This window comes from Octodon degus, unplaced genomic scaffold (assembly GCF_000260255.1).
Source record: "Octodon degus isolate 3935 unplaced genomic scaffold, OctDeg1.0 scaffold00042, whole genome shotgun sequence".
In the NCBI taxonomy this organism is placed as follows: Eukaryota; Metazoa; Chordata; class Mammalia; order Rodentia; family Octodontidae; genus Octodon; species Octodon degus.
The window spans coordinates 2079211-2091573 of NW_004524618.1; the positions used below are offsets into that span (position 1 = coordinate 2079211).

Below are 12363 nucleotides of genomic sequence, written 5' to 3' on the forward strand. Positions count from 1 at the left end.
CGCACCCCCCCAACCTAGGGCCCCAGGACTCACAGGGCCCACTGAAGTGAGGGAGCCTTCGCAGCTCGCACCCCCCCCCCAACCTAGGGCCCCAGGACTCACATGGCCCACTGAAGTTTTTCATTCTTGATGGAGCTGTACAAGGCCTGAGGAGGAACAGAGCAGGTCAGTCCTGGGGAAGGTGCACTGTGTCCCTGAGATTCAGGGTTTGGAACCCACCTCCCACGCGAGAGGAAGATGGAACGAGTTGGGGACAGCAGACCAGAAGGATCACAAACAGCTCTGGGCTACAGGAACCCTGCTCCACCACCCTAGCTGCATGACCTCGCACAGGTATCCTTGGAAAGGAATGAGCCAAGCAACATGTGGGACCAAACAGGTGGCACATGGGGTGTCTGACACAGAGTGGACACTTATCATTGCTGCTGTTGTTAAAGGATTCTCCTGCTCAAGTGTGGGGCACGCACAGTCCTGAAGAAAATGGGGGAGTAGCCCAAGAAACCCTCCTTCCCCCAGCCATGTCCTCTGGCCTGCTTCCATAGGACAAGCCCACATAGGATATATGGGAAAAGTGAGGCCAAGTGCTAGGCCCGCCTTCTCAGCGCTTTCTTGACTAAAGAGGAATGCATGATCTTGGCTCCAAATCCAGGACAAGCAGAGGCCTCCCCCAAGCCAACAGCCCTGCCATGCCAACTGCCAGGCCCCAGCACCCCACCCATGTCCCACTTCACATGGCAGGAGTACACACTAGTCTGAAGCATCGCTTCTAGGTTCCAATCCCTGTCCACCCAAAACTTTGAGCTTCTTAACTAAGCACTTCACAGTCACACAGCTTGCCTAGGGGACAGGATGCAGCCTTAGCCTTAGGGAGATAAAGGAGAGCCTGGCCTCCAGGAGTAGGATGGGGACCCCTGTGCTGGGGAGTGGCCTGGGATGTGGGTCTGCGCCGGCACCTCCCACTGTGGGGGCGCTTCACCAGCCCTCCTGAGTGGGTGTGTCCCAGCATGTGCATGTGTTGCTGTGTGTGACCGTGATGCTGCCTGCATGTGAGCTGTGTGCAGTAGTGACGTCGGTCCTCTCAGCAATGGGACACAGCACCCCTCCCAGAGCACACCCCAACAAACCAGCCTGACTCCTTCTGTCCCAGGCTGACCAGCTGTCCCCAACCTGCACGCCCAGCCTGGGTGGGGACACCCGTGGCATATCCTCTCCCATCAACACAGCCTTCCCGGCACACTCGGCCCGGAGACCCCACAGCCGGCTCACCCGGACCCGGTTCCCTCACTCCTAACGTCGCAAGTGTCTTATCAGCAACGCTGGCTGGCCGCTGACCAAGACCCCTGCTTAGAGCCACACGTGCCCTGGAAGATCCCGAACCCCACATGCGAGCCCCGTCAGGCTTCCTCCTAGAAAGACGCAGCTCGGGAGGCCACGCCGCACCCGTCCGTGGCCCCCTCAGCCGCCCACGGGTGCCATCCCTCGCTCCCCCGCTCCCCCCGCCCCCTCACCGCCTTCTTCTTCCGGCGGCTCTGCAGGCGGCTGACCACTAAGTCGGTGTAGAGCACCGGCTTGAGGCTGCGCGAGCGCTGCGGCCAGCCGTAGCACAGGGTCTCGGCGCCGCGGTGCGTGCGTCCGTAGCGCACGGAGCACAAGGAGCGCGAGCGCAGCCGCCCCGCGCCGCTGTGGATGCTGTTGACGCCGATCATGCTGGCCCGGCCATGCCCCTGCCAGCCCGCCGCGGCCGAGCCCCCGCCCGGACGGACGGACGGACAGACGGGCGGCTCTGAGCAGCCGGCGTGCGCGGCCCGAGCCCGGCCGGCGCCCACCGACGCACAGAGACGGAGCGCGGCGCGGCGCGGCGCGGCACGGCGCGGGGGAGGGGGCGCCGCTGGAGCCGAGCGGAAGGGAGGGGAGGAGAGAGAAGGGGGAGGGGCGGGGGAGGGAGGAGGGGCGGGGGAGGGGCGCGGAGCGGAGCGGGGGAGGGGCGGGGCGGGCAACCAGGGACGCCGGAGGGAAGGGCGCGAAGGCCGGCGGGGCGCATGCGTGGGGTGCCCGGCGCGAGGCCGGGTCCGGGCTCCAAGCCCGCTGGCGATAGAATAGGCGTGGGTGGTCCTGTCTCTGCCAGGTCGCCCGCAGACACCCCACTCACGTCCACGCACCCGGTCTCGGACATGCCTCCCAAATACCCTGACGAACCAATGCATGTTCACCCCAGCTCCGAGCGATCCCGCTGCTGCAGCTCGCGCCCGCCCGCCCCCTGGCCTCCGAGCCACACACCCAGCCGACACCCGAAGAGCAAACTCGAGCCACACACACCCTGGGCTCAGAGACACCCTGCCGTGTCTCCACAACCTGACTCCGTGCTCACTCCATGCTCAGCGACACCTCTGGTCACCCACACACACCCCAGACAGAAGCCACAGTCCTCAGGCGCAGGCGCTTCTACGACACGGTCAGTGCGGTCACGTGTGTGTAGTGACCCAGAGACCCCTCGGTCCCACCCTGGGTTTCTTCGGGTGAGTCCAGGCCTCTGGATAGCTCCACCGGTCGGCTACAGGAGTGAACCCGGGGACCTGCCTGGCGTTTGTGACTGCTCACAGCCGGCTCCGGGCTGTCCCCGAGGAAGCCAGAGCACAGAATCTGTTACTGGAGAAAGCCTTTGTCCCTCCGGGCTCTCGAGATGGCCGTGCCTTGGAACGGGCGCCTGTCGCCCCACTCCCACCCCCCGCACCTCTCCATCCTCGGGGCACGCCGGCGGGGCCCGAGGGGGCGGAGGCGGAGGCCAGGGCCACGCCCCCCCCTGGGGCGCGGTTGGGAGACGCCGGCGGGGGTGGTCCCGGCTGAGTCACTGCGCCTCCCCTCTTCCCAGCCCGCCCGCCCGCCCGCCCGCTAGCTCCTGGCTGTCCTTCCCTCCCGCAGCTCCTTCCGCTCTGACCTTGAGCAGCTCCCTGGGGAAGTCGCCGCCATCGTTGAGGCCCTCCAGGTTCCCGATGAAGTCCCCACAGGTCATGCGTTTTCCTATGTTCTGAGGGAGGAAACACACCTGTGAGTTGGGGGGCCCCGTGTCTCTGGACGGAGTCTGGCTCTTGTCCCCGCCCGCCCCACTCACGTGGCCGTGGAGATCTGTGTTGAGTAGCATGAGGGCGCAGGTCAGCGTGTGGGCGCCGTCTAGGGGAGAACTTTCGCTCAGCCTGGCCACCCCAGGCGCGCTACTGTGGCCTAGCTTCCCAGTGTATCCCCTGCACCCTCAAGACCCCAGCTGACCCACACTTCTAAGACCTGGGCCCTGTTAAAGAGCCCTTCCCTGTGTTTCCTGCAGCGCCATCCTGGAGGCCAGGGCCTTCCTTCTCCCGAGGGCCCCTCCCAAGCTCCTGGCCTGCTCTGCATGGCTGTTTCCGCACACCCTGATAAGCAAGAGCAAGCAGAGCTTGCACAGCTGTGTAGTTACTAGTGCAACGCGCCCTCCAGCCAAGTGCCGTGCAGCACATGTATGGAAACAACTGCGTGCAGACACACCTGCCACCTGCCTCTTGGCTCCTGCCCCAGCAAGAGGCCTGCCCGCGTGTCACTCCACACGCCCCACCTATGTGCCTTCATCCCTCCTATGCACACGTGCCATTCCCAGCCCATCCACCGCAGTGGCCAATGGGGACAGCAGTGTCCCCAACCTCCTCACCCTCCGAGGACAAGGCTTCAGGATTGCATTGGAAGTACCGCTGGGAGAAATGAGCCAATACGCGCTCACGTTCCTGGGTCTCGCCCATTAAGGCCAGCTCCTTCAGAAACACCCTGGAGAAGGGTAAAGGCATGCTGCAGCCTTCCCAGGCCATTCCCAGCCAGCTGGGAAGGAAGGTTGCCACCAGGGCTGGCAGGGAAGCACAGGGCTTGGAGCAAGCGTAGCTGGCCAGCCCACACCCCACTCCTGGAGAGTGGAGACTCCAACAAGGGCCCGCACCCACCTCAGAGCTTGGTCCAGAGTCATGCCCGTGAAGACAAAGAACTTGAGATACTCGCCGGCCACCAGTTTGCTGAAGTCATTGCTGTAGGCAGAAAGATTGGTGGGGTTCAGAGGCAGTGCCAAGGAACGGGTTGAGGGTTCCCAAGGACCCAGGCAAGTTGGATGGAGAGGACATGGAGGGCTGCCAGGGATGCCTTCTGCCCCAGCCCCGAGCCCCACTCCGAAGCTTTACTTCTTGCCCAGGTGCCGGGCCACATCGGCCTTCCTGAAGCCATCTAGTCTGTACAGCCTCTTGGCTAGTCGCTGTGCAGCCTCCAGATCTGCTTTCTGCCCGTTGGACAAGGTATCTGTGCTTCCCAGTGCCAGCCGCTCCGTGCTGTCCAGCTCTGAGTCGGAGTCTGAGACCAGCTGACTCGGGGGTGGCTCACTGCTGGGTAGAGCAGCAGGGTGGGCTCGGGGCTCCCAGAGGCCCTCTCAAGCTTCCCTGCACCACCAGACCCAAAAGACAGACAGGGAGAGACATGGGAAAGCACTTTCTGTTTCTCCAGAGAGCAAGCCTGCTCAAGTTGTCTAGAGCAGCCTACTTCATCATTGTTACCTCTGTGTGGAAGTCCTGCCTCAAGTCTAACCCTCATCCAACTTGCTGCTATGCAGTTCTGTTCCCAGGGCCTAAGTTTGCCAGTAGATACATATTGCCATCCCCACACTAGCCCTCCTCAGAACACAGTCTCTGAGCCTGTGGGCAAGGCAGGATAGATGGGCTGCCAGGGCGAAACAGTGGAGGGTCAGGCAAACATCCAAATGTAGGAGGGACAGCCAGGCTTGCAAGGCTGCCCTGCAGCCAGCCTTCCTTGGCATCTTCCCACACAGAAGCAAGCTGTAGAGTTAGGGGGCTGGGGGGTCAGGGCACACCCTGCATCTCCTTTCCTCCCTTCCCCTTCCTACCCCAGCTGCTCTACTAGCAAAGCCACCTGTCACCCCAGAGACAGAGGACTGGAAACTCCTGGTTGCTAGGCAACCCTGTCTCCCTGGCCACCCCCTCCTGTTGCCATGGCTTCTGTGACTGAGAGGGTAGCTGGCAAAGGGGAGAGCCGAAAGGTTAGGCTGTGGAAGGACTTCCCTGGGATGGGGTGAGAGACGCCTTATGGGGAGCAGCTCAAGAGGGAGGAGGTAGGGGGGCAGCTGGCTCCATCTTTGAAGAAGCTTCCAGTTTGGGTGGAGTAGAAAGACTCCCCTGGAGAAGTAGAGGGCCCCCCAGCAGAGAAGGGGGCATTCTCTGAGGATCTTTCAGTCTGAATCTTGGTTTCTCTAACCTCGGGGTCCGAGCCCAGGGGGAGGCGTGGCCAGGGGAAGGAAATGTAATAGACATCTGCTAACTGCCAGGAGTCAGGAATATAAATTGCATCCTCACTTTCTGGGGATCTGCCCCTTAAGCCAGCTGGGCCGGGGGACCCCAGGGCTGAGGGACCAGAGGAATTACCTACCTGCCCAGGGGTGTGGCCCCTAGCCCAAGGCTGTCCTCTGAGTGGCAAGGACTAGGGGGCTGCCTTCCTGGGGACAGCCTGGCCCCAGCCTCTGCCTCTTCTTCCCCTCTTTGTGTCCAAGGACCATCAGCAGCAGAGCTGGTACCAGAATCTGGCTCCAGAAGGGCAAGTGGGGCAGGAGCAGGGGGATCAGGCCGCGGTGCAGGGGGCTGGGGAGGCAGCTCAAAGGTGAAAAAGGGGCTCTGAGTTGGGCCAGGGGAGGCCAGGGCCTCCAGGGAAGCGAGGCTGGTGTAGGAGGTGCCTTTGGCCCGGTGTGACTCCAGGATGGCTTCAAACACACAACTGAAAGAGTCAGGCCCGTCAGCAGAAGGGCTGGTCCCAGGGAGGAAGGGCACAGGAGACTTGACAGGCCCGTGGTGAGACATCCGGTCCCCTGGCCTGCTGAGGGTGGGGAAGAGGTCTTATCAGGGCCCTGGAGCCCAAATCACGGCGCGATTTCACTGAACTCTGACCCTGTTGTCCACACATTCACCTTTCCTTTGGCACAGGCCCAATCCCATTGAAAAAGAAAACAAAAACAAGAGCCAGGGTAGAGGGTCCAAGGGTATCCGCACCTCTGTGGTCCTGCCCAGTCCCACCCTTCTCCAGCACGCAGCCTCTCCACCCCCCTGCTAATCTCCCTTTCTCCTCCTTTCCCCTGATCCGCTTCCCTCCTGCCATCCCATTGCTATTTCTGGCAACATCTTAGGAGATGAGGCTCCAAGCTGCAGTGGGGTGTGAGACAGAAAGGAAAGCCCCACATCGTCCCTCTGTTGTGGGCCCAGGGCTCAGACTGATGCTCCATGTCCCAGGCTGGGTCCTGACTTCTGGCCTCTCCCCAGCCATGGTCTTCTAGGACCCCTGCCCTCTTTCTGGCTGCTCTCCACCTCCCAGGTCCCTGCTGAGCCTGGCCCCAGCCCTGGGATGCCACCCCATTGCTTCCAGAGTCCCAGCTTCCCATCCTGTCCCAGTCCCTTTGACCCAGTTCCATGAAGCCAGTGAGAGACTGAGACACATTCCATTCCCATCTCCCCACTCACCGGGACCCCTCTGAGGCCTCAAACACCTCATCATCCACATCTTCTTCTCCGCCTGCCCCATCCTCCTCCTCATTGCTGATGCCCAGGCTGGAACAAGGCCTGAGACACAGGCCAAGACATGGGGCAGGTGGTGCGGTGGTGCCCGGCGGCCCCTCAGAGCTGGGCTGGCTCTCGATGGCTGAGTCCGCCTCTTCCCTCTCAGCCAGCACCTCGTCGATGTTGGTCTCTCGGTAGCACCGCAGGGGCACTGTGTCCAAGTCTGTCTCCGAGTACTCAGCTGCTCGCCCCACAGCCACCCCAGAGCCTGGCCCTGAGCCCCCCGTGGGCGGGGAGCGGGGTGCCTGCTCTGGGGGCTTAGCACCTGTGGTAGGCACGCATGGGCAGCAAGGTCAGGTGGTGGCATGTGGTACCTGGCCTGGCTCTGTCCGGGACTCCCCACGATCTCTAGTGGGCAGGAAGTCTGTCTGTCTAGCCACCATTCATCCTGCCATGGACCTCATTGTAGACAAAGTTCCTGTCCAACAGCTTGGAGAAGCCTTAAGGGGACTGGCCTCTCTTCTAGTCAAAGCCATCCCTGCCCTGCATGACCCAGCTTCCTCCGACCTGGCCCAGGCCTGCTCCAGTCACTGTCAGGACAAATGGGAGAAGTTTTGACCTTGGCTCAGGAGAGCATTGGGAAAGGCCAGAAGGGAGCTGACAGGGTCTCAGCTGCTGTGCAGGGCTCTGCCTGATGCCTGGCTTCAGCCTTACCTGAGCTGGGGGGGTCCAAAGAGCCATAGAAGAATTCCCATTTGGCTCGAGCAATTCTCTGAGCATGAGAGGAGACTTCCCGGGGGGAGGACCAGGTGTCCCCCTGAGCCACAGACAGAGAGACAGGCGCCCAGAGATAAACCCAGACATACAAAGACATGAGAATGTGGGGTAGAAGTCGAAGTACAAACACACAGGGACAAACACAGAGGACAAGAGAGAGGGGGAACGGGATATTAAAGGATTCAGAATAAGTACCAGACAGGCCCAAATCTGACAGGGGCCAAGGGGATTTCCTTCCCAGGGGCACCTGGCTCCAGGGAGCCCACACAAGGTGGCATACCTGGTTCAGGAACCCAATGTCATCAGGTCCTCGGAAAAGGGTGGCCAGATGCTCGGGAGGGCCCCCCAGCCCATTGGGGAGAGAGGAGTAGAGGCCATCTGCCCCAGCCTGGGGTGGGACTGGTGGCCTTGGGAGAGTGTTCCGGATGCCAGGAAGGACAGAGCCCCCTCCAGCCGGAAGTGGGTCTGATGTGGATGCCTCCAGTCGAAACTTTCGGTTGGAGCCAGGCCCAAGGGCTGGGGCGGGCCTGGAGGAAGACACCCTGCCCAGGTCCCAGCTCCGACTCAGGCCTCCAGACGCAGGCAGCCCATTGAGCGGCCTCACGCTGGCCTTCTCTACAAAGCGGAAGATGACCACGGAGCTCCGGGTCCCCGGTGGGGGCTGCCCAGGAGGGGAAGATGGTGCCCAAGTTGAGGGGGGAATACAAGGAGAGGGGGGGCCACGCAGAGGCGTACAGGGTGCTGTCACCCGCCCCAGATCCCGGCCTTGGGGACCTGGACCTGCCACTCGCCGTAGCAAGGAGCCTGTGCTGCCGTACATGCTGGCTGGGGGGCTCTGGGGTACTGGGCCTTCGGGGAGCCAGCGACGAGGACATCGTGGTGGGGAGATGGCACAGTCACCTTCCGAGCAGAAGCGCATGGCACCCTGGGCCATGCTGGGGCCGGGGGTCAGGCTGGGGGGGCAGGGATGGCCAGGACAGGTGGGGGGTGAGGGGGCTGCATGCTCTTCAGTAGGCCTGCAAGAGAGGAGGGAGCAGGGCATGAAGTGCGGGAGCTCAATGGGCAGGGCCACAGGGCAGGGAGGGGGTTCCAGGGACCCAGCCCATCCCAGGAACAGGGGCTCACTGAGCCCACCCTTGGGGCAGAGGAGAAGGGGACAGCCCAACTGGTGGGCCTTCGGCATTGCTCTGGGACAGAGGAAGCTAGTGCAGAAGTTGGTCAAGACCCTGGGCAGTTTGGGGATACATCTGGTGTTGGGGGACTGCTCCCCAGCTCTGAACTGGGAGTGCCTGCCAGCCAGCAGCCTGCAGGCCAGGTCCTTCCAGGCCCTCTTAGGGGCTCACTCACTGGGAGAGGGCCAACTAGGGCTCATGGGAGGAGGAGCAGGGAGAACAGGGGTTATGTAGGGACGATAGCAGGCTGAGGCTCAGGGTGTAGGTGAGCAGAGAGGCCTGAGCAGAGGCTCCTACCCTGTTACACAGATGCGGAGTAAGAAGAGATTCTTTTTTCATACAGGTACAGACAAATACACGCATTCACAGTACACGTATGCACAGCACATGCATATACCTAAGGACAAGTGTATCAGTCAGTTAGACACATAAGCAACACCCTCCGCTAGATACAGACACACACATACTGCCTAAAGACACACCCTCATGCACTCTCAGTCATAACAAATATGTGTGTAATGGAAAGGCACATGCTTGTTTTACACACACACCGTCGTCAAACAGGAACACACAAAGAGGTACCTAAATATATACACAGGCGCTCATTCATGCTCCAGGGCACACAGAGGCGCAGGTGTACTGCTAGACCTACTGGTCACAATCACGTACCAACACAGATGCCCGTTTACAGTTTACACACATGTAGAACAGAGGCACACACCCTCCCCTCCCCCACGACAGTCTTGGGGTCTGGGGTAAGACGGCACCGATACCCTCTCCTCCCCTCTCTTCCCCTCCTCCCCAGGAATACAACACATCTTGCCCAGCCCAAGGACTAGAAGGGATAATAGGGAGGGGTAGGGACCGAGGTCAGGAGCCCAAGGCTACCAGGCAGGCTCTTGAAGCTCAGTAGGGACCCCTGCATGCCCTCTGTGGCCCCTATCCAGAACCACCTCAGTACTCACCGCGGCTCTTCCGGAGCTGGGACCGAGGGGAAGCAGAGAGGAGGCCGGGCCCCAGCTCAGCCGTGCAGGCGGCGCAGCTCCCGCTGCTTCAGGCCCGCCTGCCTCCGGTCCCTCCTCCAACACCCCCACCCCGCGAGCCGCTCCACAACGCTAATCTCCCCCTCCCTCCTCTCCTAAGGCCCTGAGCCCCAAAGCTGCCAACCCCCCTCGTCTCTAAACCCCCACTGGGCTCTGCCGCCAGCCTAGAACCCTCCCCAGACGAGGGGGAGGGCAGGGAAGCCCGGGGGCTGCTCCCAGACCCTCACATGCCCGCCGCACTAGCGTCCATATCCCTCTTGCCCACTGAATCTTGAGGCATGCAGGGCCCCGCTGCACACGCGTGTCCCGTTCCAGACCCCACGCGTGTCCCTAGGAGGCTGCCACATGACCTGTTACATGCCACACACGCTCCCGCCCCCACGAGCACGAGGCCGCGCAAGGCACAAGGTGCAGTGTAGACCGGACCCGCCCCCTAGAACCAGAAGGCCCACTATGGAAGGGAGATCAAAGGGACACCGTCTTGAGCCCTTGGGGTTCCAAATCTCAGACCCAAGAGATCCAGTCCTGCTCACCCACCCCGGAATAAGTCAGGAGTAAATCAGACTTGGAGAACTTGCTTGCTGCCTAAGCTAGTTGTCTTGCCCTCCAGGGTTAAGAGCTCAGGCAGGATGACCCCGAGACTAGAAGGAGTGGAGGAGGACGGGCCACCCTAGTGTCCTCGACCAGGGGTCTGGCTATTTTAAGAAAGGGCCCCACGGATTACTGTGGCAACTACTCTCTTTAGGAAAGCCAGAGTGGGCAGGTGATGACCTCAGAAGGAAGAAGGGGTCTGCGCTAGCGGTCAGGGGGCGTGCGGAAGTGCGAGGCGGGGGTGCGCGGGGCTCACCGCGGGGAGGGGTGGCGCGGGCTCCGCGTGGTGCTGAAGGGGACAGCGCCAGATTGGTCGTACTACGCAGGCGCAGAGGTGTGAACAAAGCGGGGAGGGAGAGGAGGCGCGCGCGGCCGGAGGTGGTGCGCGCCCACGTCTATCTTTGCAGAGGTCAGTCCTAGCTGCCTCTTCCCGGAGCAGCCTGAGGAAGAAGAGGAAGCAAGGCCTCGTCCAACTAGATCCCTTTCTGGGCTTTTCCTGATGCCGACTTTTCCCTTATTGCTGCAGTAGAGGGGTGAGGGAGCGTGAAGGGGATTCTGGGAAAACCAGGATATTTGGGTTTTCTACCCCAGTCTCGTTTGAACCTGGTCAAGACGCTTTCTCTCCAGGGCCTCGGTTTCCCCATCTTTAAAATGGAGTGAAAGCACAGAGCTGCCCACCTTGTAGAGTGCCGAAGCCCCGAGATCACGGCTGGGAATGGAACGGGCGGGCGGCTGAAGCAGCTGCAAGAAGGGGCGCGAGACCCCGACAGATGGCAGGGGCCCAGCATCCTTCACCTCCCCAGCCCGTGGATGGAGGAAAGAGTAACTCCAGGGATTCCCAGAGCCGAGCCTGGGACTAGGACCTAGGGAGGCAGTGAGAGGGTCGCTCCCTGGCCCCACCGTGGCCCAGGCCCCCCCCACAGTTACCCAGGGCAGGGTTGGACTCCTAGTGGGCTGAGCTAGCATTCCACCTTCCTGGACTCCAGGAAAGGAACGTACCCGCCGAATGTACAGTGCTTCTTAATACCCTCTGTCTTTCTCCCCAGGCAAAATTCGGCCTACGCCGTCCTTAAGTGGAGAGGACGGATAGTTTTGTATTTCACAACTATCTAGGGATGGGAGGTCTGATAAAAATTTGCATGATGGAAAGGAAAATTTGAGCTTCATCCCATTTATTTGTTCTTCACTATTTTGGCAGTGCGGGGGATCGAACTCAGGACCTCACTCACGCCTGGCAGGTGCAAGAGCTCGAACACAGAGCTACCCTCCAGCCCAGGCAGTTACTTACTGAGCGCCTACTGCGGGCCCGAGATTAAGAAGAGCCTGGGCAATTTTCCCCCATTTTTCCAAGTCGTTAAAGACGGGGTGGGGGTGGGGATTTGCTTGGGTAAACTGGGATCCTGGCTCCGCCCCTCCGCCTCCGGCTGCCCCGCTCCGCCCACCACTTCACTCGGAGGCAGCAGGCCGGACTCGCCCGGACCAAGACCGCCAGGCAACCTGCGCCCACCGCTCCTGCAGCCTCGGGCTTCAAGCCCTGCAGCCAAGAAGGCAAGATCTCATGTTACACCACTGGTGCGTTCTGCTTCAGCTTCAGGTCCATCCAGAAAGCTTTCAGATAGATAGGTTCCTCAGCGAGACTGCGCTCGATTGAATCGGTCTGTCTCGACAGCCCAGTAGGCGGTTCACTGCTGCGGTTCCGAGGCCGGAGAGAGATCTTACTGCGCACGCGCGGTAGACAGCGATGGAGTCACCGGTGGAGCGGTCCGGAGGGGAGCAAGAACCTGCAGCGGTCAGGTACCGAGTACTGGATGGATCGAGGGAGGGAAGAGAGACTCAGGGGAGGGGAGCTGAGCCGGAACCGGAGCCCGCCCCGGCGAGCCGGGGCCCGAGAGAACAGCGGAGGCGGGCTTGTAGGGACCGGCGGCAGCGACGCGGACGCCCCTGTACTCGCAGGCTGCTGGACCTGCCCTGGGAAGACGTGCTGCTCCCGCACGTCCTGAGCCGGGTGCCGCTGCGCCAGCTGCTCCGGCTGCAGCGCGTCAGCCGGGCCTTCCGGGCGCTCGTCCAGCTGCACCTGGCGGGGCTGCGCTGCTTCGACGCCGCGCAGGTGAGCACGGCCCGGGAGCCCCGGCCCCGGCCCCGGCCGCTGCCCCTAAGTGCCTCACCCATGATGAGCGCCGCTCCGCCCGCGCCTCACTCGGCAGCGACTCCTCCGCGACCTCG

General features: G+C 61.9%; 2 protein-coding genes across 2 annotated transcripts in view; one reads left to right on the forward strand and one right to left on the reverse strand.

Moving 5' to 3' along the window:
• Nucleotides 1-10964, reverse strand: part of Psd (pleckstrin and Sec7 domain containing) — a 14778-nt gene extending 3814 nt beyond the window's left edge. Inside the window, exons 1-11 of the mRNA XM_023715593.1 lie at nt 10819-10964; nt 7615-8350; nt 7272-7374; nt 6522-6882; nt 5443-5880; nt 4191-4385; nt 3960-4040; nt 3677-3789; nt 3110-3168; nt 2936-3025; nt 103-146 (exon numbers count right to left, since the gene is read on the reverse strand). Coding sequence (XP_023571361.1) covers nt 103-146; nt 2936-3025; nt 3110-3168; nt 3677-3789; nt 3960-4040; nt 4191-4385; nt 5443-5880; nt 6522-6882; nt 7272-7374; nt 7615-8350; nt 10819-10928 — 2330 coding nt within the window. The 5' untranslated portion in view covers nt 10929-10964. The remainder of the gene's footprint in view (nt 1-102; nt 147-2935; nt 3026-3109; nt 3169-3676; nt 3790-3959; nt 4041-4190; nt 4386-5442; nt 5881-6521; nt 6883-7271; nt 7375-7614; nt 8351-10818) is intronic.
• Nucleotides 10965-11329: 365 nt separating this feature from the next.
• Fbxl15 (F-box and leucine rich repeat protein 15) overlaps nt 11330-12363 on the forward strand; it is a 2295-nt gene continuing 1261 nt past the window's right edge. Inside the window, exons 1-3 of the mRNA XM_004631475.2 lie at nt 11330-11716; nt 11810-11934; nt 12094-12363. Of these exons, the coding sequence (XP_004631532.1) occupies nt 11882-11934; nt 12094-12363 (323 nt within the window). The 5' untranslated portion in view covers nt 11330-11716; nt 11810-11881. The remainder of the gene's footprint in view (nt 11717-11809; nt 11935-12093) is intronic.